The sequence below is a fragment of the Aedes albopictus genome, chromosome 3 (assembly GCF_035046485.1).
Source record: "Aedes albopictus strain Foshan chromosome 3, AalbF5, whole genome shotgun sequence".
Lineage (NCBI taxonomy): Eukaryota > Metazoa > Arthropoda > Insecta > Diptera > Culicidae > Aedes > Aedes albopictus.
Genome location: NC_085138.1, coordinates 410,601,251 through 410,628,751, shown reverse-complemented (window position 1 = coordinate 410,628,751; position 27,501 = coordinate 410,601,251). Strand labels below are relative to the sequence as shown.

The following is a 27,501-nucleotide window of genomic DNA, read 5'->3' as shown; positions in this document are numbered from 1 at the left end:
TGTGAGTAAGATGAAAATAGAAGGATAAAAGAGCGAATTTTCTGAGTAAGGGTGTAAGGGTATTTGAGGCCATCAATTTTTGTAAACTTCATAATGATGATGTTTTCGAAAAATTTGACAGAATAAAAACAGGTTAGAATAGCAACGAGGGCTTTATGGAACAATGTCTAGGCTTGATGCTCATGATCAATTTAATTTGGCGTTAGGGCGCCGTCCACAAATTGCGTAACGCTATAAGAGGAGGGGGAGTACAGCCGTGCGTTACGGCTCATACAAAAAATTTAGGATTTTCATACAAAAATCGTTAGGGGGGAGGGGGTATGGAAATGTCAATTTTAGCGTTACGTAATAAATGGATGCTGCCTAGCATCAGTGAATGTTTTTCCGTGCTGCCCTCTTTGATTGATGCTTCTTGAATTCAATAGCACAAATGTTCCAAATGGAGGATAACGTACCTCGGGAACCGGTTTTCTGATAGCCAAGAACTTCATAGATGTATTCCGCCAGAATTTTCTACTAGACCTTTTCTCGAGAGACGTAATTGAAACTTCATCATGAGCTTCTGATATGAGTTTTTCCTGCAATTCCCTTTACTTCCCTTGGTAGCCCAACGATTCCATCAAAAAATCTTTGAGTAAGCTACTAACAGCTAACATCTAACAACAAAAAACAGCAATATTCGCACAATCTGTACATGGATTTCGTTGAATACACGTACGATTCTTGACAGGAAATTCACTAGGTATTTCTCCGAAAAGAATGTCGATGAAAAACCATTAAGATGCAATGGCAAACATTACGGTTTCTCGACTGGTTTGTATCATGCTGTGACATGCATAACTTTGGAACTCCATGAGCACAAACTGTGATAAAAACATCTTCCTCCTGAAAGCACATCAGGACGGAAATCTTCTGCTGCAGGCAGGCTGCTCCCTAGGAGCCTTGATCAATCAGAGGATATTCTTTAACGGATTCAGCCGTCCAGGAGATGGTTGTTTGTCTGGTTCAGGGTGATGTCATCGCTTTCATCCGGATCTTCAATGGGAAGAGGTGGAGGAAGAATCGGTTGCTGAACATCAAAGCTGATGCTTTATGTTCTTCGCTATTTGCACGTGATCGAAGCTGATTCGTATGAGACCAGATTAGTCTCTGCCGTCCATCAAGGCAAGCGTAAAAAGCACCTGAGCACATTGTGATCCACAGATCCTTTGTGTTCAACGATAAGTTCGGATTGTCATGAGTTCTTGCTGCTTTAAAGATATTCAGCGAACACTGAATTGTCCGGTTGGAATTAACGACGAGATGTTCTGTCTTTCGTTCGGAGTTTTTTCAGCAAGAGCAAATCTAGAGTGGTCAGCTGGCCTTCCCAAGATAACTCTGGACATACATTGATGTAGATGGTTTTCCTCCTTTGTGGATCGGGATGGACCAGAGGTAGAACAGATCCATTGTTTCAATGCCTAACACGTCATATAGGAGGAGAGCAACGAAAATTCTGATAGCCGTCCAGACATCCGTGAGAAGCTTGTCACTATTTCCAGATGATACCACTGCTTGCTCTTCAGTAGCGAAATCTATAGGTCTTCCTATTGTGTTCCATGTCTGCTCCGAGTTGACGGTGAAGTCAGATACGGAATCATGTTGAAGCTGGGTCTTGGCAGCGTTGAAATGAGCTGGAACCAATTTGCGCTTGCTGCCGATATTACGTACTGCGTGGATAGACCTGGACATCAACTGTTCCTTCGGTTTTGGATTTTCCAGCTTTTTCGAATTGGACGGCTTGTCACTGGCACAGTTATCTTCTTTGTGACTCTGACGTTTGCATTTCACACAGTAGTGGTCTCCGAAAGAACAGCCACGGGCGCAGTGATGATCACCGCACTTCCAGCAGGAGGTGCAATCCTTTTCACAAGTATCCTTGCTTTCCACAATGTGCATGTCCTGCTTCAGAATCACCATCCGATGACACTCTTCCACTAGATTATTCTGCCTCTAGCTTGAAAGGCAATCTGGCATGGATGTCTACTAGCGTGGTTCAAAAAATCGTTTTTGCTCCACACCGCTTATTCGATTCGTAACCAGATTCTATGCCTTCTTCCAAAATTTGAGCTCACTTGGTTGAAAATTGAGACTGCACAAGCCTTTCAAAGTTTGTATGGGAATTACTGTGGGAAAACGATGTTCTTCATTCAACCGACCATAGCATTTTCCCAAGTGCCCTAGGGGATTTGTTGACCCTTGGTACTCCTAGGTTACTCTATCAGCTACACCTTTGCCGAAGACCGCATTCAAATCAGACGCCTCATTAATATTATCAATTTGTATCAAACCGGACAAACTTTAGCAAAGATCCTCCAGCTTCCCAGCAGGCAACATTGCTGCATATGGCGCCAAAGATAGCACACTGAAATCATGGCTACTATGTTTCACTGCAAAATGCAGTGATGCCCATCGATTAGTTTAACCGTCATGAGTAAAGATTTTAATTCTGGATAAAAATCGGTAACTAATTAATGAGGCATGCGATTTTAATGCTGTCTTCGGCAAAGTTGTAGCTGATAGAGTAGCCTAGAAGTACCAAGGGTCAACAAACGCTCTAGGGCACTTGGGGAAATACTACGGTCGATTGAATGAAAAACATCGTTTTCCCATAGTAATTCCCATACAAACTTTGAAGGGCTTGTGCAGTCTCAATTTTCAACCAAATGAGCCCAAATTTTGGGAGAAGGCATAAAATCTCATTACGAATCGAATAAGCAGTGTGGAGCAAAAACGATTTTTTGAACTACGCTAATGTCTACGTCTCTCGGCATATGAATCCCCAGACGAATCCTAGCCCTAGAATTGATCGCTTGAAAGCTTTGAGTGTTGTAATCCCAAGTAACCAAACGTTCCACTTCCGATAACAAAATACCCTAACAAGTTTCACAAAAATCAGATAATGTTATTCTGAATCGAACTTTCTGGTTGCTTAAGAGACTAACAATGAGCTTTGCTGGAAATTCGCACAAATATTCTAGAAGCTTGAAAGCTTCTTATGATGCTACTTGGAACTTTATCGGAACTTTCAAGTTCTTAGAAGTTCATTTGAGTAGCTTGATGTTCTAATAAAGTCTTAATTCTCATGTTTAGCAAACACAACTATATGATCAAAGTTATAGAAGGCAAATTTTAATTTACAATCTTAATGAATATTATCTAGGGTTTAAATAAGGAAAGTTCCATGTATCGTAATAACTGAAAAATGCATCTGCTTTCTGAGCTAAGTTGCTTATCAGAGGTAAGCCTTCAATTACCTCTGATAAGCAACTTAGCTCAGAAAGCACCCTCTTAATTGAACTTTTGGTTACTTGAGATGCTTTACAATGCTTTTTCACCATTGGCGCATATGAAGTTAAACCATCCACTTGGCTCTTGAAGTATTGAAAATATTGATACCGGACGTGAAAACGGTTTTCTGCCGTTCACAAAGCTACTAGAGCACGGAAACTGTCTCGTCTAGCTTGAAGTTTCGGAGATCCTTGAGAAATATGCTGCTGACATAGTTTTTGTGCGCTAGACTGCTCAACTTGGTGGGCTTTGTGGCCGTGCGGTTGCAGCGTCAGTCGTCTGGGCGTTTCGTAAGCCTCGAAGTGCGGGTTCGATTCTCGCACCCGTCGTGGAAAACTTTTCGTCAAACGGAAAATTCTCCATTGGACCACTGGGTGTTATGTGTGATGTCCGTTGTCTCGAGTATGTAACGTTCAGTCTGTGCAGCCTCTGGCTGAAGACGGTAAAGTGTAGTGTCTTTTTAACTTGCGTAGAAGCAGCCGGACCTTAGCAGCGTTTTCAAGGCGCGGGCGCTGTCCATACTCTTTGAAAATGTCTTCATATCTTGGTTCATTCGTGTTGCAACAGAACTCTGGGATTTCGCTGGCCAGGTGTGATCTCCTCGCTTCCGTTAGCCATTCTGGTCGTTCGTTGAAGGGTGGAATTCTGCTTCTGCTGGTAGGAAATTTTCTCTGACTCAGAATGGCGTTCTTGATGTCTTTATTGCTCAATACTTTGTCCACTACGTTCCTTTGGGAACGTTACGAAGATGTCCAGAATACAAGTTCTCTGTGGATTTCCTGCAGAAATTTGTACCAGTGTAACTTTTTTTTACAAAAATAGTATCTACTCCAAGATTTATTTCTTTTTTAGTAAAGTCTCTGGATGATCTCCTTAAGAAATCACAGAATGAATCAATTGAGGGATTCCATGAGGAACTCCATAAAAAGCTCCTGTGTGAAATCTTGTGTCGATTCTGGATCTGGAGGGGAATTCTAAGAGGAATTTCTGGAGACATTATATATATAAAAATTTTGCTTCTTCCACTGCAGTAAATAAAAAAATGTACGCCCCAGCGCCCCTTTTTGAAGAGATTTCTTAATTATGGGCACATCAACAGATAACATTTGATGCTTCACCAGATCCAGATGTAATAAAGAAGAAGAATTTCGCCTTATATGATATTGATTTAAATGGGCTCATTTTTAGCCATCTCAGATCCCCATCCCCGCCTCTCTCGTAGAGTTTTGACCATACACCATTTTTTAAATTTTATATGAAACGTAGACTTTGGCCAAAACGCCCTAGAGTCCGAATACGTAGTTTAGGCTTGTTCTAATCAGTTCATCAATTTTGATCATTTCTAGCTTCTGATTTGCTTCGTCCTATGTTAGTATGCGTAGTACAATCTCAAAAAGGAATTATATAAAAGTCAGTGCACAAATATGCTTGTTCGCGACCGCCATGTGATTGACATAACTTTTTTTCCTTCGTGAGCATAAATGATTTTTAGCATTAATAAATACCAAAACTTTGTTCTGATAAAAGCAAAGAAGTAACAAAACTGGATGTTTCTATACCAAACCAATAACAAACTTGTTATTCGTTTGTTATTATAAAAACTGGATTTGTTATACTTCTTGGTAGTTCAAAGATCTATGAGCTTTTTGTTTAATTTCAAAGCAATGAAAATTCAAAGTTTCATACATGTTGAAAATGGTTTGATATTAATGTTACAACGAATTTGACGTTTCTATGCCATCTACACCAGCATACGAGGTCAAAAAGGCTTCAACTTTTTGAGCAAGAGTTCCACTTTGTGATGTAGCACATATTTCCCAAATAGAGAACGTGCTTCTGAGGGTGTAATGGGTGAAACTAACGGGGGTGAACGGTAAACCCACCAAAATATTTTATTTCGTATGATTTCTTGACTGATTCTAGTGAAATTATAATGTGATTTGCTTTCACTGTAACGGATCAAGCAGTTCAATGGCGGCTCATCGACGGATATCAATGTAAAATTTGTTTTATTGTGAATTCGGTGAGTTCGTTCCAAGCAAGCATCACAATTTCCGCATTGCGATGATTCACGGTTGGATCTGCTCCAGCCGTCTGAATTGTATTTAACACCCTATGGTCCACTGCACGAATTTATGCTGGCCTACTTATGCTTATGACACACATGTGATACAAGAATCACTGTACAATTGCGCTTGAAATGAGTGCCATACTGAAAATTCTCTCAGTTCAAGTCAGTCTTGTTAAAATTTTCTTGACACTGCGTACCGTTGTACAGGAATCACACTCGTATCACATGTCTGTCCGGGGTATTACCCTCACAGAAAATTGGACGTTTGAGCGGTGCCGACACCGATCAAACGTCAAATTTCGTGTGAGAGTAAGCAGGCCAGTGAATATTCGTGCAATAGGGCACTGCACGAAATTCTCTGCTTCTCTTTCAATCTTACAGAAGTTTTGTAAACAACAAGGCAAACAAACGTCAAAATTCCATACAAAATCAAAACAGTGCAGTGCCCTATAATCCATGGGACAAACCTGGTAAGTCAGGGTGGCCCGCTCTCTATAACGTCACATCATTTCTAACATCGCATACCCTTAACTAGAGCGGTGAATGGTTGTTCCATGGGGGAGAACGGGGTGAAACGAGAGAGGCGGAAGGTCGAGGGGGGTTGAACGAAGGAAAAAAACTAGTGTGGATGGCAAACGGTCCGATACCGGCTGAAGCAGCATAGGTTTTGCGTTAGCCGAAATTTGTGTGAGTTTTTTTTTTGCTTTCGAGGCTTGCTTCGATCGGATCGAGGCGCGTTTTGGTGGTGTGCTGCGAAGGAATGTGTGTTCTAATGCCTCTCGCATGGTGCCGCCGCGCGCCGTTTCCATGTTGGGGAACAAAGCCCAAAATGCCAAGATGGGGTAAAATGGCCCAACTCATAAAATCATTCCTGAATGGGACTTGATCAGTACTATAGATGAATGGAGTCAAGATATGTCTGCATTAAACATTCTTCTAGAAGCTAGGCCGACAAACCCATGGAAAATCTTTTGATTTCCCAATGAAAATTGGCAACTTCCGGTTTTTCGTGCTTGCAATTAAGGTTTTCTGGTGATTTTATTACCAGCCAAGTGTTCCCAACGAGATTGAGGCGCCCATGGAGGCGCATGGTTGTTGATGTCTACGCTTTCCATGTTAGGGGTCATTCAAATATTACGATCATCGTTTTGCGGGTAGAGGGGTAACACTCCATTTATTGAGTATACGAAAAAAGCGGACAGAGGGAGGAAAAGGAGTCGGAAATGCCCGAAAACTGATGGACGTAATTTTTGATTGTTTTCATGAAGTGGCATCTTACCCCATGGCAGATGGTCGTTTTGCACCACTTCCGTTTTACGAATCAGTTTTTAAAATCGCTAAAAATCGATGAAAATGCAATAGTTTAGTAAATATTTTGGCTGAAGTATCGAGCAAATATTGTCTAGTTGCTACTACCACTTTGAAAGCCTAACAAATGAGGCTAATTATCATTGAAAACGATGAAAGTTTGAAAAATGGCATTTTACCCCACTTGACCCTTGTGTGTTGTGTGTTGAATGGAAAGCAATGCTCTTCATCCGGCTGCTTATGCTTGCTTGCTTGCTTGCTTGCTGGGTGGATGTGGATGGGTGTGTTTGTGAGGATTTTGGGTGTTTGTGTCAGGGGGGTTATGTTGACGCACGGCGGTGCGGCGAAAACAGTGTGTAGCATAGCGGCCGTCCTGGGTTCGACGCTCCCATTTACGACGACGGTGTGCTTGTGGAGTTCGTACAGAGAGGAAGTGAGACGGCTGGTCGGAGATGAATGCGTGCTGGTAGTGGTGGACGTGGAGATGTAGTGGTTAGAATACGGCGAATCGTGAAGAAATGAATCCACCACGGGTCTGAGCATAAGTTTTATGTGCGATGTAATTTAGTTGATACAGGAAACTCGAGCAAAAGACACGCAAGTGCCGCCGCTGCGTTCGTTGCAGCAGAACTCTTTTCTCAACTGACACACCACCACACTTTTTCGTTTCGATTAGATTAGTAACTTTCCAAAGTCCAACATCCTCTCTTTCGGTCCCGAAATCGAGAAACCACCCAGTCCCAAGCAATCATTCCGGAATTTTACGCCGTGAAATCGCAGTGTCCTTGTGTCAGGAAATCGCGGGAAGTCTTCGTATCGTGAGTGTAGCCAGCGAATCGTAGTCGTGCCGAAAAGTATTGTAGTGCCCGAAGAAAATCCGTGTGGATCGGAAGTGATTCGTGATTGTCCCGTTGCCACTGGAAACCCACATCGTAGACGTGGTTCGCCTGCTACGTACTTCTCAAAACATCCCAAGGCCTGCTGTGTGAGCTTAGAGTGCTTTGGACGGCGTTTCATTGCGTGAGTGAGTCGTGAGTGCCATCGCTCCGGGCGATCGAAACGACCCAAAAATTAGGCGTGAGTGTGCGCGTGAGCGCCACCCCGTTATAGACCGTCCCAAACGTGAATCGGCCGCCCAAAATCGGGACACCTTCCCTAGTGAGGAAATCGGAGCAACACCACTACGCATTCTTCTATCGCATCGCTACGTCGCGCACACAAAAGTGTCCTATGTGCCTCCGGTTCACCGTGGTTTGTTGTCATCGCACCACAGCGTGAGCGTGTTTCGTGTTTATACGGGTATTCGACGCAGGATTCGACCAATCGAACCAGGCCGGAATAGTTTATGACAGTTTGGAACTGTGGCACGGCCTCCTGTTTTCATCGAGTGGAAAACATTTTTATGGTTATCAGAAATCCAAGGGATTCAGCAAAACCGAGAGCAAAGCTTCATAATCAAAGAGTAGTTTGTAGAGAGCCCACCAGCGCCCAATTTTTAATTATTACTTAGAGTTAATCACCTCGTAAGGCCCTAATCTTCAAAGTTAAGTTTCGTGCGCGTAATTATTGCCCTTAAACCAAGTGTTTTACAAAGAAAGTATTTATTCTTTAATTAGTTTGTAGCAGAGTTTTATCAAAGTCGTCCAACGCAGTAAAAAAAACAAAAAGTGAGTGATGAGCATTCGATCGATCGAAAATCAAATCGAGATCACCGTTTCCTGATACGACGCCAACGGAGCAAAAAGCGAAGAAGTCACTATTGTTATGTGTATTGTTGTTAATGAAAGTTTTAACGAAAAGCATTGAGTAATTCACATCGTCGCGCGATCAAAACAAGTTTGACTAATCAAAGCGAAATAAAAAAAAGATCCAACCAAGTGCACAAAAAGCTTCGACAACGCGACATCTAAAACACAACAAACAAAAGGAATATACACACATACATCTATCTGCACACGCACACCCGCCCGCCCGCACGCACGCACTCGAGAGGCGTCCCGGTTCTTTTCTCGTCGATACCCCAGTTCCCAGCAAAATAGTCAAAATTTCGGACCACGAGCATCTCGCCGACAGCCCGACGATGGCTTCCAACTTGGACCAGTTCGCGGACCTGGAGCTGTCAAAAGAGGATAGAGAGCAGATATTCGACCCACCGCTGGATGCGCCCAAAACGCAGAACGGTGCCAGGTAATTGTCTATCAAAATGTTCTAAACTGTCCCCACTCAATTTAGCTTTCTAAAACCCCTGGCGAAAGCCAAGCGAAACGTCGGTTGATCGATCGATCGATCAACGCAACCGAGGTGGGTTGCTGCGATCGCATCCCGACTCTCCCTCTCTCTCCATAATGAATTCCCGTTCTTTGCTGCCTTCAGTCTTAACCTTCAAGTCTTTCAATGGAAAAATACCTAAAAAATCTGCGCCCAACCATAAGCATATGCATGCATGTTTCCAAAACTCAGACCACGAGAAAAAAGAACCCGCACTCGTGGAATGAATCTGCTTCTCTGAATGAAAATTATCGAGCACCCGGGGACCGGGCGGGAGCAAAAGAGGGACAGCGATAGAAAGCGCAGCCTACTACGGCCCCGGACCAGAGACGGGACCGCGCTGTAGCACTTCATCGATCGAAGTAGGCAATAGAGTTTAGGATTTTTGGTGGCGATGCGATGATGGTGGTAGCGAAGGCGAAGGCGGCGTGGTGCGTGGTATTTACCGAAAATTTTCTACCGCACTTCCCGGCCTCTTGTTCTCTCATTCTCTGCTGAAATTGCTGAAGCAAAAAACAATCATCAAAATACCTAATTTTCGAGGCTTTCTTTCTTCCCTCCCTGGTAGTGTGGTCGACTTCCATGTTCCATCCGACCGACCGACCCATAGCTGGTCCGAACAAGCCGTGATCAGTGCGGTACGGCGCGGCGGCTCTGGTCCAAATGGAATGGATCTTTTTCTCAATCCTATGAATTTTTTGCTTCGGACCTCTTTCCGGCCTCGGTTGCCGTTGTTGATGTTGGTGTTGTAGGGGGTTTGCAATGGGATGCTGCTGCCTTAGAAGGAAAGGATTTTGGAGGTTGGTTTTTAAAATCGGAATCTGTCCCAAAACACAATACCTACCTACCTACTACACTTGGAAAGGGGGTTTCTCGTCCGTGTTTTTGCGCCGTTTGAGGAGCCGAGTGCACGATCCGAGCAAGCTTTGGTTAGGTGGCAGGGTAAATTTGAATATGGGAACCTAGCAACCTAGAAGCGAAAACCGAAGGTGTCATATTTCAGTGTTATTAACCTGGAGATTGTTGTTTTGTTCGAAAAAGGGTTTATGTGCCGGTCTTGAGGTAAGACGTTGCATAATCTTTTCGGCGTGGTGCGATGCGATGAGATAGATGATGTGAAGGGCAGGAAATTTTGACCCGATCTTTAAATTGTGCCGGATGATGATGAATGAATCATAGATAGTACCTGAGTTCACATTCATGTGAAGCTCATTATTTCTCAAATTTTGCGTATCTAATGCACACACTCAGTTTTATTTCCCGAGCTCGGCTGTGCGAATCTCGGTTTCTGAATTTTAGCTGAGACTCAGCAAGCAAGATCGTAGGTTCCTTGGCAACTGGGCGTGTTATACTGCATCTCTGCATTTGTATGCTGAGATATCATGGAATCATTCAGCTGACTACTCGGCTGTGCAAATCTCGGCATTTGTAAACCGAGATTCAGCGATTTATATTAAGTGTGTATAACAATATTAAAGAAGATATGACTCTGATAATTTCTTAGCTATACTTTACAAAAGTATTATATGAACCTTTATAGAAGATCATGTCCTATGACCAGATGACCATTCTATTTATACATAGAAAAAACATAATCGCTTTGATATATGTTTCTTTTTAAAATACTAAAGTCAATGCTGGCGAAGCAAATGAGCTATCTTAGATTCCACATATCAGATGAGTAGCAGTCGCAAAATTTGTCAATTTGTTAATAGATTTTTTTTAAATTTTTATCAAAAATGGATGTCAAGTAGTTTATACCATATTTTACCTAATTTTCTATTTTGATTTCTGGTAGAATCGAACAATTATATAAGTTTAGCTTTCGGAGAATAAAATACTAGAGAATATGACACTAGGCTGCAGAAGTTTTATAAGCCTTTACTTTGTCTCTAGAGAAAGTCTGAGGAGAATCAAGTATTAACTAATGTGTTTTAGGAATCTAAACGTTTGGAAAAATCTTCGATAATCATTTTTTTATATCGTTTTTCTGGCATACACTTAAACAGTATTGTTTAAGAAAGTTCCTACAAGAAGGCTTTTCCAGTAACACACATTGACAAAATGTTAAAACATTTGTATTTTTCACATTGTTTCAAACAACTTCAGCCTTTTTTGGATGACTCCAGATTCTAGGGTCTAAAGTTTGCTAGTATCTTCAAAGTATATACAGTAATGTTCCGATTTTAACGCGTCAGTCTTTGATTTTTCAAAAAAATGCTGTTATATTCGAGAACAAGTGCTTCCCCTCTTCTTATAGATAAATGTTGAAGACGCGTTTTGCGACGTTAAAAATATTAAAAATGAGTATAGATTTTGTAATTTGTAATTTGTAATTTATTATTCAACGTAAACCTGTCAGTTACATAACTTTTACCCAAGTCAAGGACTGTAGAATATTTAAAAGCAGTTTTGAAATGGGGCGTGATAAAATCGGAACAATACTGTAATTCTAAAGTCAAAGATTATAAAAACTAACTCAACTCAGATTTGTTTTGGATTAGCTAAACGAAAATGAAAAACTTATTTACTACCTTTTCTGGACTACATTGAAAAACTCATATCAGAGATAAAACTTCTTCAAAATGTTTTGAATCTTTAAATTTGCTGGAGATTGTGTAACATGAATATCTCTGGAATAATTAAAAAAATACGTGTTAAAGTTCAAATATTCAAGTAATTTAGCTTAGGAAAATAATAGCAGACACAGTGGAAGCGTGTTTATTACGCATTTTCGCTACGTGTTCACTATGAGCAACTAATTATACTTTATACTCCAGAAGCGACCAGGCCTTAAAAATTATTTTCTAAGAAACACTCAAATGGCCTAGGTAATGTAAAGGACAATAACGGCACATTCACTAAAACTGCTTCAGAAACTTGCTTTTATACGTCTGTGGATAGACTACGGTTGACATTCTCCTTCAGGGAGAAATAACTAGATCAAATAAACTGAACTGGAGAGATCATCTACTTAGAGCATACAGTAAACAAGGCGACAGCTGCTCTTTGGGCCTGTCGGAGAGTGAACGGGGGAAAGTGAGGGCTAAAACTCAGGATAGTTCATTGGATTTACCTGGCAGTTGTTGTTAGACCCCAAAGTCTTTTATGCCTCTTTTAAACCAAAACAGTCCAACGAGTGCTGGCTATACTTCAACGTTTATTGTCTATAACAGAAGATATTTGAAGTACTAGGTGAAACCACATAAGAAGCCTCAATGTATCCGCTACCCTTGTACTATATTTTCGAAAATAGACGTGAAGAAAAGTGCCTTGAAAACGAAAGGATGCATGAAAATCTTTTTATGGCGATCTAGCAGAACATTTGGCAATCTTTACCTACTGTTACTGAAAATCCATTAGTATTATAAAATGAAGACTGGGTGTAACCAAAATTCATCATAGACATACCATACAAAGTTTCTATTCATGATCGGAACGTATGGGAATCCGGAAAATCAATGGTTCGATCAGGATCTATTGTATTCTATTCAGATAGATCAAAAATGAGAACTGTGCTGCCGTGTAGCTGTCCCATGTTCTGTGGGAATCCATATTGACATGAGACAACTCGGCCGTGGGGCTCCAAAGTAACATTTTGATGACTAATTAGTCTTGTAGAGGTTGCTAACCGTCACAAAACCTTATTCCTTTTATCTTGGTTTTATGATGGTTTTGAAGCACCACGCCATTGTAGAATTGCAGGCAATGAAATTGTGGACCAGCTAGCTAGGAAGGGATAACTGGGTACCTTGTTTGGACCAGAACCCTTATGCGGAGTATCTTCAAGCACTCTATCGATGGAGCAGAAAAAAAAACAGGAAAAACGTAATGCAAGCAATCTGGCATACTGCACCTACAATATCCCTGTCAAAAAGATCGTGCAAAGTGTGAAAAACACGAACACACTACTGAAATTTAGCAAATGCGAATTATGTGTATACTCAGGATTGCTAATCAGGCACAGCCCTTTTTGACATTTTTATTGAAGCTCAAAAAAGATTCAATCAGAAAAATGTCGGTTCTATGGTTTCACTACCTCAAACTCGGAACTTTTACTTTTTGAGTCTAGTTTTCTCTTTAGGAAGAGAGAACGTTATTTTGGTAAATGCATGATGTTTCCTCGAGATATCTGATGATATATAAATATGAATAGAATACACATTCCAAGAAGGAAGTAGCTTTTATTTTGGAAGCTATTCCAGACTGGGGAAAAAATCTGGCATAAAGCAACCGCTAGTTCTTATTACTAATTAATGTACCGCATAAAGCAACTGAGTCTTACACAATAGTTCAATTGATGGTCGTAGTACTTAGACGTTTATCCCTACAGGTAAAAAGCTAGTAAACGAGTATGTAATAGATCAACATGTTCCAAGCATCTCCTGCCTGGTATTCGAGTGAATTAGAGTAGAATGTAAAACCTCCTTATTGGTACTCCTGCGACCTTGTCCTTGAGGATCATGAGCCACCTCTTATATATCTCTACATCATAACATCGTCGGATCACATCAATACCTTTTTATTATATTAACAGCTTTGAGCTCAATAATTAGAACAGCTTTGATGTGATTAACTTAAAGTCCTATGTGAGTATTGGGAAATAACAAAACTACAACAATAGTAGCGTTCTAATAACTGCGCTGAACCTTTGGCATAGATGGGTTTAATTTGAAATTCGTCGACTTTCACGTCATTCCAGTCCCTAATAGTGAGATGATCTATTTATATAAATAAAAACTGAACGGTGTTTGTATGTCACGAATAGGCTCAGGAACGGGCCAACGGAACTACACCATTCTTTCAGTATTTCATTCGTGCAGGGCTCCGACGTGTTCGTACGAAAAAATAATGGGGATAATCGACCGGGAACGCATCGAAAACGACAAAGTTTGAAATTCCATTTCGTGGGGCATTTTTCTACAGAGCTGCATGTCGTAAAACACAGTAGGCAGGTAGTACGACGTTTGACGGGACAGCTATCTGTAAATAAAATTTATAAAATTGACCTTTTTTGGTATTACATTTATTAACACGAAAAACAGCTGCAGGCTGATGTTTCGGTTCTCATCCACTCTCGTTAAGATAAAAATATGACGAAGCCTTCTTCTTCTTCTGTATGACTCTATGTTCTCACTGAGACTTGGCCTGCCTCGCTTCAACTTAGTGTTCTTTGAGCACAGTTATTAACTGAAGGGCTTTCTCTGCCTGCCATTGCATGAATTTGTAGTATGCCCAGGGAGTCCAGAAAATTTTCCCGACCGGAACGGGAATCGAACCAGCCGGCTTGGCGATCCATAGCATTAACCACTAGGCTAACTGAAGACCCAATGACGAAGCCACACCTCGAATTATCAAGAGCACAAATCTGAAGAACCGAACGTCGGTTTGCGTTGAAAAGTTGATTGATTGGTAGCCACCATTAAATAACCAATCGATCAACTTTTCAGCAAAAACCAAGATGCGGTTCTTCAGATTTGTGCTTTTGAAATTCCAGGTGTGGCTTCGTCATATCTTTACCTTAAGGCTTGCTATGTCTAAGTGGTCATCATACTTTTAGTGTTCATTTGTGATGTCCTACCATAGCTTGAAATTCATTTGGAAGCATTCATGATTCACAAGAACTTCAAAAATATAACTTGTAACCGTTCGGCGACTTTTACTCGAGGTTTGAAGACAATCGATGGCTTAACCGCCACTCTCTTGATTCGAGAGACCATCGATCAGTTTTATTTGCCCAACTAATATCGATTTTCACCTCACGATACTCGAACGGTCGCTGGCTCAAATCTAAATGGAACACAATTGCTTGAAACTCGTATACGTAACAAACCTAACCTCAGACTTATTCAACCGTCCAATCCACCACAGGAGAAGTTTCTCAAAGAAATCGAAGATCGAAGTATACACGGAATCGGAATACGGTATGGTTTTGCAAAGGGAGTGAACTGGTCCTTTACTGCACTGAACGTAACGAAACTGAACGGAAAACTACTCGATCTTTAGATTACAAGAACATTCTCGGATTTATTACACATTCGGGTTGGACGATTTGGATTGAGTTTCGGTACGGGAGATTCACTAGATCATGACCATGTCTATAACTAACACATACCTGCGCAGGTTTTACTTATCCTCGTCGACTCGATGCTGTGGCCGTCACGGCTTGACGATGGCGTTTGGTACCTTCGTTGCGATGACGGCGAATAGTTGGCTATGCGCGTGGACCGCGTTCTCGTTGTGGATCTGGGTTGTAGCGTGTTGAACCCTCCTCCGGTGGGCTATTGGCGACCCCCGGGTTGGTTTCGCTCCACTTTACTTAGGCGACTTCACTCACTCTCGTTTGACTGCCCTTAGGGCGGGCCTTGCTGATTGCACGGATTCTCGAAGGTCGTCCTCGGACGAAATAGCGGTCCAAAATATCACCGGGACACTGTTAAGTCGACTTCGGTCGACGCACGACGAAATTCCAGCCCGTACCCAAAAAGCGCAATAGCTGACTCTGGGTCAATGAAGTCATGTGATGCTCCAGTGCGAGCTAACTCTTCAGCTATTTCATTTCCAGCGATAGAAGAATGGCCAAGTACCCACATAAAATGAACAGCGTTTGCTGAGTACAGCTCCTCGATTTGAGTTCGACAAGCGATAACTATCTTCGACCTGGAGTTGGCCGACGCAAGTGCTTTAATAGCAGCCTGGCTATCTGAACAGAAGCATATAACTTTTCCCATTACGTTTTGCTGATGTGCTGAATGCACTCCGAACATAAGCGCAAAGATTTTGGCCTGAAAACCGGTGCAGTGTCTACCAAGTGCTCACAGCTCAATTGTGACAGGATAATCGATTAGCACCAAATTAAATATGGGTCATACCACAATATTCCTAAATAATGGACGCAGTGGTTAAAAGGCTCTACAGATGAGGAAAAAAAAAGTGAGTAAGACTGATGTATCCTTAGCTCACGAGAATAGACACCAGTATCTAATTGACCTTCGAGAAGAGAGCAATATGTGTAACATACGATGCCGTCCTATATACTTCTCTTCGGATCATCAAATGTCCACTCTTTTTGGGAAGGAAATTTCGTGGAAAATGTCCTATATGGAAACCTACAAGCACTTGTAAGGTCACTTGGAGCAAGAACAACTTTGTCCCAATTCACCAAAAGTGGAAACAACGAGAAGTTTGATGATCTACGGTTCACAGGGGTTTCCTCTAGTAGACTGAGTACCCGTAGACGGTAGGTGCAAGCAAATGCTTCTTGTTTAAGATAAATGTGCAGGGGGACAAAGTCAGAGAGAACTTTGAGCTCTGCCGTGGGAGTTGAAGAGAACACTCTAGGCATCGCCAATAGGCACATCCTTTGGATGTGGCCTAATTTTGAATGGATCGTTCTCACTTCGCCCTTTTGCCGCCACACAAGATGTTCAAAGACCGATATTCGGCTAACAACAGTCGTGTAAATCCATTTGGTATACTTGGGTTTTAGACCCTAAGTATTTCCAAAGGTTCGCTGGCATTGTCCGAAGGCCATACAAGTTTTCTTATTACTGAACTCAATGTGAGGTGTCCAGGAATGCTTGGAATCAAGAATAACTCCAACGTGCAGCCACGTATTCAGTCACATCGATTTCAGAATCAAAGAGACGCAATATAGAACAATAGATGTTTTACATGGATTAACCGAAAGGCCATATTGCCGACACCAGCCCTCAACTATCTGAAGAGCGCTTCGCATCAGGTCGAAAGGCTGCTGATACACATATCAACTAACAATGTTAGGTAGTTATCGGCAAAGCCATAAGTAGGAAATTCGCTACTATTGCGTCGCCTCAATAGCATAACTGCTTCGAGATCCCGCAAAAGCGACGCCAAGTCTCCCCTTTGGCCCCTTTGGGGGCATTCGCAAACACTCAATTTCCTAATCGCTACTTGACGCAATGTCGAGAAGAGATGTCGGTTCTTGAGCATTTGGTGACTGGAAATCATTGAAGATATACCATGCGCCTTCCAATATTGCATCGAAACACACTTTGTCAAACGCACCCTCGATATCTAAGAAAACATCCAAGCAGGATTGCTTTTGAGCGAATGCCTTCTTGATATCGTAAAATCAACCTTGTGTAAAAGAGTCACAGTGGATTTACCAGATAGGTGGGCATGTTGGTTCACATGAAGAGGTACGTTGGCCAAATGAACATCACGGATACACTCCGCGTCAAAGCCAGAGAATCATAACTACAAGAAAATACATCAGGTTCATCCGAAGATGTAATATCCGCACATCCGGGGAAGTGTGTGCAAAATGAGCATTCCAGAACTTCTTCATCAGAGGAAGTGAAATCGCCAATTGGTAAACGAAGTTCGTTCACTTGGAAGTCCTTAGATTTCGCAAGGATTTTATTTAACCGACTGTCTTCACTCAAACTGGAAACATTTTTACAAAGGTTTTTCCAGCCGGATCGTTCAGCAGACCGGAAAGCTTTCCTGTAGGCCTTGCGAGCCAACCTGAAAGCCTCCGAACCTGCCGAACATCGTCTGTTCCAACTCTTTCTTCATTGTTTCCTGAGTTTCGCCAGATCAGAGTTCCACCAAGGGGCTTCTCTTGTGATCTTCACAGACCGTAGAGGGCATGCTTCTTCAAAAGGTTTCATGATGAAGGTCGTTGTAGTTTCAACGGCATCATCTAAATCACTTGGAGTGTCAATGGATGGTGAGTATCCATGAAATTTGGCCGCAATCAAATCAGTAACGAGATCCCAGTTGGTTGACCGGGGATTCCTGAAACGCAAAGTTTGCGAAGTAACATTTAAATGTTCAAAAAAGATGTAGCGATGGTCAGATAAAGATTCTTCATCTGACGCAGGCCAATTGGTCTGCTCGTGACTAATTCTACATCACATTACATGTGTACTTAAAAATTAAATCGGTAAATTTGTAAAGATTCAGCAACAATTTGATTTGTCTAAAAAATCTACAGAGGGAAGGGGTGGTTCTGAGATGACCAAAATTCATGATTTATCCAGAAATTTTGAATTGTTTTCTTTGAAAAAAAAAGTGAATCAAATTTAGAATGTTCAGTAATTTGGGAACCACTGACAGTTAACAAGGTGAACCAAGGATGAAGGTGGCGACGCGGTGCCGCACCGAAGCGGAAGGGTACACTTTTTGGCGGTTCCTTTTTCTGCCGAACAGAGCAATAGTTCTTCGGTACCGACAATCTCCCGAATATTGCTCACACAGTCCACAGCGTTTAGCAACGACAAGTAGGCAGTGTGGCTCCTTGAAAGGGGTTCTCTCCGCTTCTTCGCGCACAGTTCCTCCGACGAAGTGAACGGGGGGAGGGGGGGGACGAAAACAGGATCGAAAACAAAAATCCTAAATCACGGAAACTTGATTGACATTTGAAGTGAAAAAATCTTCGGTCCCTTTCGCACTTGAGTCGGCGGCGGCGGCCGGAACACGGCGATAAACAAGGAGAAAAGATCACCTTGCTCGAAGTGTTGCCTGCTGTGAGAGAGCTATGTAGCTAGGTTTCCCGAAATAATCGCAGGAAACCGGCGCGGCAGAGCCATCCAGAGCCTGCCTGGATTTCTTCGTTCTCCTAATCAAGGTGCGCTTCGCGCACATACACATCTTGTACTCGTACACATACATCTCACACGGAGGTTTGCTTTGATGAGGGACCTATTGGTGTGAGTGTTCACCGGCATGCTTAGAAAAAGGACCTCTTTAGCATTGTTAGGTAGGTATGTCCCCGAAATAAGCGCAAAAAATCCGAAAACGGCAACGACCTAGGCAACGAACGACCAGTATACGGACGGACTGTTGTTCGTCAACCGGACAAAACAGGGCCGGGAACGGAAAAGTTCCCATGCCGCGTCGCTACCACTCACACAAACTGTGTTACTGTGAAGGATCTCCGATTTCCCTTCCATGCATAGGACAGTTGAACTGTAAAGACACCGAACGAACCGAACCCCCGAAACAACCCATCCTAACTCGTGTGAGCGCTGCTTGACTATATGTACCATACCTACAATGTTGCACGGATGCCACCGGTTCAGGTCAATTTACTCCGATGCGATTCTTACACGTGCGTTGATTTGCGGGGGACCTTTTGGGCCCGTGTAGAGCGAGAAGGACGCAGTAGGTACTAAGCGCATTCTTGATGACTGGAACTGCAACGGCGGCAGAGGACCGGTTGAAGAAGCGCGTGCATTCGAGTGAATGAATTGTGCATTTGACACCGCCGCCGCCGCCGCCGAGAGTGTGTGTGTGAATGTGTATGAAGGTATGTTCCATGCATTATGCAATTTCTCGAACGGGGCATGTCACTGGATGCTAAATTTAGAGCATTGATATACTCCAGTCAGTCAGTGGAAGAATGCTGTTGACAAAGCTGTTTTGGACTGCACGTGGATGTTTACGGTGTCAATGGAGATCCGCATGGATATTCCTAACGGAATGTTCCCCAGGCAGTGGTGTGGGCTGGAGGGTCTTGTTACACGCATGCAACGAAGCTTCTTTACAGGGTAATTGGGCATCAGTAGTTTTGAGCTTTGAGCCTTGAGCTAGAGACTGGTCACGTAATCTAAATTGTTACCTCGTGCATGGCATACTGTGATTTCAGGGAAAACTGGCAAAATGCTCCGTCAACGGCTCAGATCGGAGCATTGAAATGGCTACCTTCTAGTTGAGAACTACAATAAAACTGCATTTCCGTAGAAGTAGCCAAGACTGATATCCTGTTTGGTTGTAAATATCTACTTAGCTTAGCATAGCTTAGCTTAGACTGACTTTACATGTCCACGATTGCTCCTCCGTGATTGATCTGATCTGGTACAGATTGTACTGAGATCCAAATGAATCACCAAAAGGGAATTAAGTTGCCGCCATTCGCGATTGCTTGTTGTACGCTTTTACGCTCTGAATATATCGCACATTTTACCGTTTTGCTATCGTTGAAAATCACCGAAACTACTACCAGTTCTAAGTCTCCGTATTCTTTGACGTGTTTCTAGTGAAAGAATTGTGAAATTCGCCGTTTTAACGATGAATTCGAGTTGTGAAGAAATTGTTATTTGCAAGAGCTGTGCGGTGTGCATATACAATAGAGAATTTGGGCTATTTGTTGTATGCGCCGGGCCGTGTAAAAGCTCTCATCACATTTCATGTGTTGGTATTAGCATGGAACAACGGCGTGCAATATCTGGTGGCATAGTATGGCTATGCAAAGAATGTCTACACTGAGGATACTGCAACTCCGAAAATCATACGAATCAACTATGATTTTTTGCCACAAGAATTTCTTGCGAAAATCATAGTTACGAACTATGATTTTGGATTCAAAGCGCCAATTATTATTGTCATACTGTTACTGTATAAATTTCATAACACTCACGTATGAAAACCATACCGATAACGTATAAAATCTAAAAGTATGTCGTATGACTATCATACAAACTTTTATGAAATATTTTGCACAAATTAAAAAAAATCGCAACCTGGAATCGAACCAGGAACGTCAAGGTTGGCGAGTGCGTGCTTTACTCATACGACCATCGACGCTTCGGAAGTTGAAGTGGTTAGAAGCCAATAAAAGGTTTTGTTGTTTTTTACCAATGGTGTTTCATAACACATCTTATGATTTTCATACGATGCTTCTTATGAGATTTTTCATACGACAAGTCTTATGGATTTCGCTTTTCAACGTATGAAAAGCATACGAGAACTATGAAATGATGAAAAAATAAAAATTACTGATTCATAAGATGCAAACTATGAAAAGCATACGAACAGTATCCTCAGTGTACCTGCACTCAACGATTGTAGAAAGGGTGAACGAAGTTCGCCAGTATCCCCTGCTGCAAATGCCACACGATCTGATATAATTGAATTAAGGAGCCAAGTATCGATGCTTATGGAAACGTTACACAGGATAATTCCTGATGATGCATCTGCTGCCTTACCGAGTATGCTCCACTCCACTCCAGTCGTCACTGCCGATATATACGAAACGAACGATAGCTGCAACAACGACACAGGAACCGATCGTATAGAACAGACCCCCAACTCAAATGGTCCAGCACCCTACGAGACAACAGCAACAGATGAACGCTGTTTTGCATTGCTTTTGTCGAACATCGATAGCTCGGCTTCGGAGAGTGACGTAAAGGCTATGGTGTGTAAATGCCTCAATGTGCCTGTGGACGATCGCGTGAGTTTAGTGAAGCTAGTTTCTTAGCGAATTGACTGTAAGCTTCTAGATTATGTATCATTCAAAGTGTTACTGAAATGTAAATACAAGGACCTAGCCTTGAATACGGCAAGTTGGCCAACCGGGATAAGATTCCGAGAATTTCACTACCGTTCTATTCAAACTTGGAAACCGTGAATAATTAATGCTGATTGCTCAAAACGTATATGTTATGTCATGATGTTTTTTTTTTGTTGAAGAATAATGTTCGTTTAGTTTTTCATGTTTCTTTTTTGTTCTTGTTGTGATGATTTCGATATGTAAACCGCAAAATATGTCAATGTGTGATACGATAATGTATGTAGTATTAAGTTAGATTATTCAGTCTGTACAACATTTGTTGAAGACGAAGTAAATAAATTAAATTAGAATCAGGGATGGAACACTACACTTATTTTCTAAGTGCAATTCAAGCAGCTGATACACTTTTAATGGATAACGGCGCCGGCCAAGTCCTCATAGTCAGCTGGAATGGAAAGGGAATGTTAGAGTGTGCAGTGCATAAACGTGCGAGCGAACTCGCAAAGTGTCAAATGAGTTCGCATAATCGCGTACTGCGATGATTATATGACTTCACTTTGTACTTTTCTGATTGAGCAATTTCAACTCACATTGGTCTACGAATGAAATCGCGTAAATGTAAAAATAAACTCGTTTGATTGTGCATAAGAACTCGCATAATCTAGAATCGTATGTGATAACAGTGAAAGAGGTGGTGTTTGACTGCGGATGCATTTCCAAAAAGCTACAAGATAGGGAAGAACTTAAACTATGGTTACAAAGTCCTCATTTTTTGTTGTGTACCCTGATAATCAACAATGTGTGTTTGCTAAACCAAGTGCTGAAAAATTATCAGCTGGTTTCATTCGCAAAGGTCATTAGTTCGAAACTGAAGTGGCAAGATTTGTTTTCTATTTTTCCAAATATTGTTAAGTCATATAAGATGCTACATTTTGTCGCAGTAGTGCACACCGTACATCGCATAATATATCGCTTCAAATCATATAGCGTTATTCTTGTCCCACCAATGCAGGTATATCGCTTCCACTTTTGTACGTATAAGGCACTTTTGTTGCATCTTATGCGATATACTTTACCACATAAAAGTGCGTATAACACAGTCATAAACTAAATTATACATGCAAATTGGTTGTCTGGGTATCAATCAATATCGACACCAAACCGACCAAGCAGTGATGTATACGCCTTCTGCTCTTAGGTATAATTTATTGAGACTAAATTTTGATTGGTTTGTTCTCACTTCGCCCTCTTACTACCACACAATACATTCATGAGCCAATTGACCGTGCTAAAGAATTGTAAAGTTCTACCAAAAGATCGCCGATATTACATGAACGCCATGCAAGCTTCCTTGATTCTGAACTCAATGTGAAGTGTTCAGGAAAACAAGGAATCAATGATAACTGCATCGTACTTAACCTGTTCGTGGCAAGACACATTGATTTCAGAATGAAAGGGACGCAAAAGTCGATCAAAGTTATGGTTTCTTCTGTCCATGAAAAGAACTATAAAAGTTTTACTCGGATTCATTGGGTGATCATAGTGGTGACATCAACATTCTACCTTCTCTACAGGCTTAACCGATATGATTGAGTTACACGGCAATCGGAGGAATTTCTTCACAAAATTATTCAAAATTTTGTTTGAAAATCTATTCAGAACGCGTTCCGAATTCCCTCTGAGGATTTCTCCAGAAATTCTATCCAAGATTCTTACCTGAAATTTTTCCGGGTTCCTTCATTTCTTTATACCGCAATTCTTTCTTTCAATTGTTTCGCAGCTTCACACAGAATTCTTCCTGTGATTTATTTAGAATTTATACCGCATTTCTTTCTTTCAAGGGTTTATTCCTTCAAATTTATCAAAGGATTGTTTTCATGGATGTCTGTAGGGCCTTTTGGACGGATTTCTCCCAAGATTCCATCCTGAGGTTCTTCCGAGTTTTCTCTCAGAGTTCCTTTCCGGTGTTTCTTTCGGGATTTCGCGAAGTTGTTACTGGGATTTCTACAGGAAGTTTTCTAGGATCTCTGCCACGGGAGTATGTATCTCCCAGGATTTATTCCAGAGGTTTTCCCGATATGCTTCCAGAGTTTCAAGCTGGATTCCTTCCGGAGATGCTACCCAAGTTTATGCTTCAGAAATATATGCTACATGTTTTCCCAGATGGGTTTTCAGCTGTTTCTCCTGGGTTTTCCATAGATTTCATTTAAAGTGCCTTTGGGATTTCTCTGATTTCCCCTAATATTTTGCCGCGGAATTACTCCAAGATGTCTGTTTTTCTCAGAATTTATTTCGAAGTTTCTCTCAAAATGTCTCCAATAAATCCTCCAGGAGTTTCTTGCAAGATTTCACCTGGACTTCTTCCAATGTTTTGCGGAAAAATCTAACAAGGAGTTTTGTAGGTTATGCCAGAAGGTATTTCGAGAAAAACTCCTAGAAATCCCTGCAAGAACTCCAAGAAAAATCATAAAAGGAAAACTCAGAATCCTGGAAAAATTCGGCAAGAACTCAGCTAGGGATTCCAAAAAGATATTATTAAAAAGAAAATTTAGGCGGATCATGGCAAGAAATCCTGAAAACCCCTACGAAGAAAGCATTAAAAAGCCTCTGTCAGAAAGCTCAGGAAGAAATGTGTGACAAATCGAGCATGAACTTCACCGTTTCCATGGCAACTCATGCATTAAGCATTTCAGAAAAGTAAAAATTCACGGTATTTTCAAACAAATCATACTCAATGGTATGAAATTCCTTCAAGAAGTTCTCAGCGAAATGCTGCACCTTATGCGAAATTATCGATTTTGTTTACATTTGCAACATAGAGAGTTTTGTAAAATTTGGTTTGAAATAACAGCAAATGCTCTTGCAGAACTTCTAAAAAAGCAGTCATGGGAAAAAGTCGGAAAAAATCTTGAAAAATAAACCCTGAAAATCCTGAAATTCCGGAAGCAACACTAAGGAAATATCTTGGGAAAAACTTCTGTAGAAATCCCAGGAGAAACTATAGATCCAGCTCACGGAAATTTAATGAAGGACTCTGGAAGCAATATGAACAGAGAAAACCTCTGGAACCAATACCGGGAGGAGCTTCTACAGTAAATTTGTGGAAACTCATGAAGAAATGCTATAGTTGACATTCCAGTAATAACGACTATAGGCACGCTGGGAGAAGTCCAAGGAAGCATTCCTCGGGAAAATCGTTCCGAAAGGAGTCGCTAAATAACATTTCAAGAGAAATTCTGAGAGAAACTCTTAGAGAAATTATCTAAGGGACAACATCTGAGAAATATCCTCTTATAGAGATTCCGAAGTATATCCTGGCAGAAATTTCACGGAAATTTCTATGGCTTACACGCAGAGGGAACTTCAAGAAAAATCCCGTGAGGGACTCTGGGCAATACCGAGAAAACCTATGGAAGGAATTATGGAAATAAATTTTGCAGGATCTTTGCGAAAAACTCCAAGAGGAATCGATTAGATTCCATGGATCCTGAAAGATTCTCACGAAAGAGTCCCGGAATCTTTAGAATTTTAGAAAATCGTTTCAGAGGAAATACCGGATGAATTTCAACTACGGGGCTCATCCGCGTCCACGTGAAACGTACAGATCGTCCCTGTTCGTTTATGCCGAAGGTTGTTCTAAGATAACCTAAACGTAGCCACTTCCCAAACTAGACAGGATTGAACTCTCTACAACCACAGAGAAAACAAGAACAGCAGCGATAAAACCGAATCAGTATCGATTAGAGAATGCCATAAACGAGAATTCCTCCAAGTATTCATCTCAGGATTCTTTCTTGGATCCCTTCGATTATTTTTCTATGCATTCCTTCTTCTGTTTCAGAGGTTACTCTCAACATTACCTGACGAAGAGGAAAATGTCCAGATGTCCAGAGATTCTATCAAGGATTTACCTAGAAACCTCTTAGGAATTCCTTCTGGTAGCCACACCATGCTTCTCCCATGGATTCCCCCCGGTTTCCTTTATAGATTTCTGCCGGGGCTTCTTTAAAATTATCTCCTGGAATGATTTCCGAAATTTCTCCAATTATTTTTGGATTCTTTCAGAGAAATGTTTCGGCATTTTTTCTGGAATTCCATTATCAATTTTCCCTGATCTCCTTTAGGGATTCTTATTCCGGGTTTCTCTCAGCGATTCTTTCAAGGAATCATCCAGATTTTTTTTGATGGAATTTTTTATTGATTCCTCTCGCTTGAAGATTTTTCCGGGGGAATTTTTCACGGATTTTTCCAGAGATACCATCACGGATCATTTCAATTTCTTGAGGATTGTGCTGACGTAAAACCCTTGACAATACATATAAAGCGCAACGCGAGACAGGACATAACGCTTATGGTTTTTCCTCCTGGATTTCTTTCCCCTCCATTTGGGAAATAAATGAAATTTGAGAAATTTGTGATATCTCCCGGAATTTCTTCTTTGATTTCTCCCGGGTTCCGAGAATCTTTCATGAATCCTTTCCAGGGTATCTTCAGAGATTTTTCCCGAGGTGCCTCCCGACATTCCTTCATAGATTTCTCCCAGGATTCCTTCAGACATTTTTTTCAGAAATTCCTCCCGGGATGAATTAAGGAATAGGACAGATAGGTGGAGTACTAGATTTGTAGTAATGAGCTGAATTTTAGTATGGTGAGAAGGTCAATTCTCCGTTTCTGCAATGAAAAGGTGCAAAAAGTGTGGGTATTATGATTCCTTGCCTAATTTGATGCTGTTTGAGCAAAACTTTGGGCAACAGTGTTGTTGTTCTCTGCATTTCTTGCAACATAATCAACATAGTTATCGAAAGTCTTGCTCAAACAGCATAAAATTAGGCAATAAATCATAATACCCACGCTTTTTGCACCATTTCATTGCAGAAACGGAGAATTGACCTTCTCACCATACTAAAATTCAGCTCATTACTACAAATCTAGTACTACACCGAACGTGCCCCATTCCCTTGGGAATATTTCTCACGAGTTATTTCACGAATTTCTTTCAGCACTTTCCCCAGGATTCTGTCAGCAATATTTTCCAAGTTTTCTTTGGATCTTTCTCGTGGGATTCCTTCCAAGATGCCTTCACATTTCAACACCTTTGTTTTGATGGTCAAATTAACAAAACAGTTCTAATTTTCGTGGATAGAATGACAGTTCAATCGATAAAATGATAATTCGACCCGAATAAAAAAATTTCCCCATACAAAGTTTAAATGTACTTTTAAAATAGTTCCCGGATTCTAAAAATTATGAAAAAATCCAAAATTTCTGAAGACTATTTTTTGAGCGGAGAATCTGATTATGAAATAATCCGGATACCCATAAAGAACCCAATTGGTATACTCTTGAAGTTTCTTCTCTAATTCCTCTCGGGGTTCGTCGTGAAATTCTCCCGGCATATCTTTTATGAACATTTTCCGGGATTCCATCTGGGATCCCCACTTGGATTCCTTTAGGGATTTCTCCGGAGATTCTTTCACTGCTAATTTCTCCGGGAATTCTTTCAGAGATTCTTCCAGAATTGTTTTGTAGATCTCTCCCGCGATTACGTCTGAATTCCTTCAAGATATTCAAAAAAAATCCTTAGGGGTGTCACCTGCAATTCGTTGAGGGGTTCCTCCCGTGATTTCTTTCGATATATCTCCCAGAATCTTGCTCGGGATCTTGAGACAAGATTTCTTCAGATAATTATCCCGGAATTTCTACAAGGATTACTCCATAGGTTTAATTGGACTCTCCGAATCATTCATTATTAGTCACGCTAACCATTAACCCGGGAGCGGGTGTACTGAGTACACGTACCATGAAAAATGCACGTATGTGGTACACAGCCTGAGCGCGGCGTCGCTGCAGGTAGTCAAAGACGCGACTGCTCAAGGGTTAAGACGCACTGCACCATGAATCAGGGGTCACCTGCTTTTAGTAAACTCTTACCACCGAAACAGGTGGTTCGTAGTGTTAACCTGTCAACGTTTAACTTTCGTTCAGACTGTAACAGACTCTGATGCTCGTGTCCTTTTAAAAGCCTTCAACCAGCCTCCCCAATAAACTGACTGTTAACATCAATGTTGTATCAGAATTCACAAAAAGAATCTCCCTTGAGAACCCCTGCAACAACCCCTCGCTCAGTTGCGCGTGTGATTCTTCTCGTTACCGGAATTAGCGAATCCACCATCATCCTGCAGGGCATGTCAAGCAGCAGATTGAAGATCATCATCTTGAAGACGCTCTTTTCCGTTGTCGTCGT

General features: G+C 41.4%; 1 protein-coding gene across 7 annotated transcripts in view; it reads left to right on the top strand.

Annotated features, from left to right (window-relative positions):
* LOC109426385 (insulin-like growth factor 2 mRNA-binding protein 1) overlaps positions 1-27,501 on the top strand; it is a 274,999-nt gene that overhangs the window by 120,070 nt on the left and 127,428 nt on the right. For 3 of the 7 annotated variants that reach the window (XM_029875598.2, XM_029875594.2, XM_029875592.2), the window contains exon 1: positions 7,267-8,896. The exons of 3 other annotated variants lie outside the window; for them this stretch is intronic. In XM_029875598.2, the coding sequence (XP_029731458.1) occupies positions 8,790-8,896 (107 nt within the window). In that variant the 5' untranslated portion in view covers positions 7,267-8,789. Of the gene's footprint in view, positions 1-7,266; positions 8,897-27,501 lie in introns of those variants that run through there. One more of the 7 variants, XM_062856254.1, reaches the window with a different exon arrangement.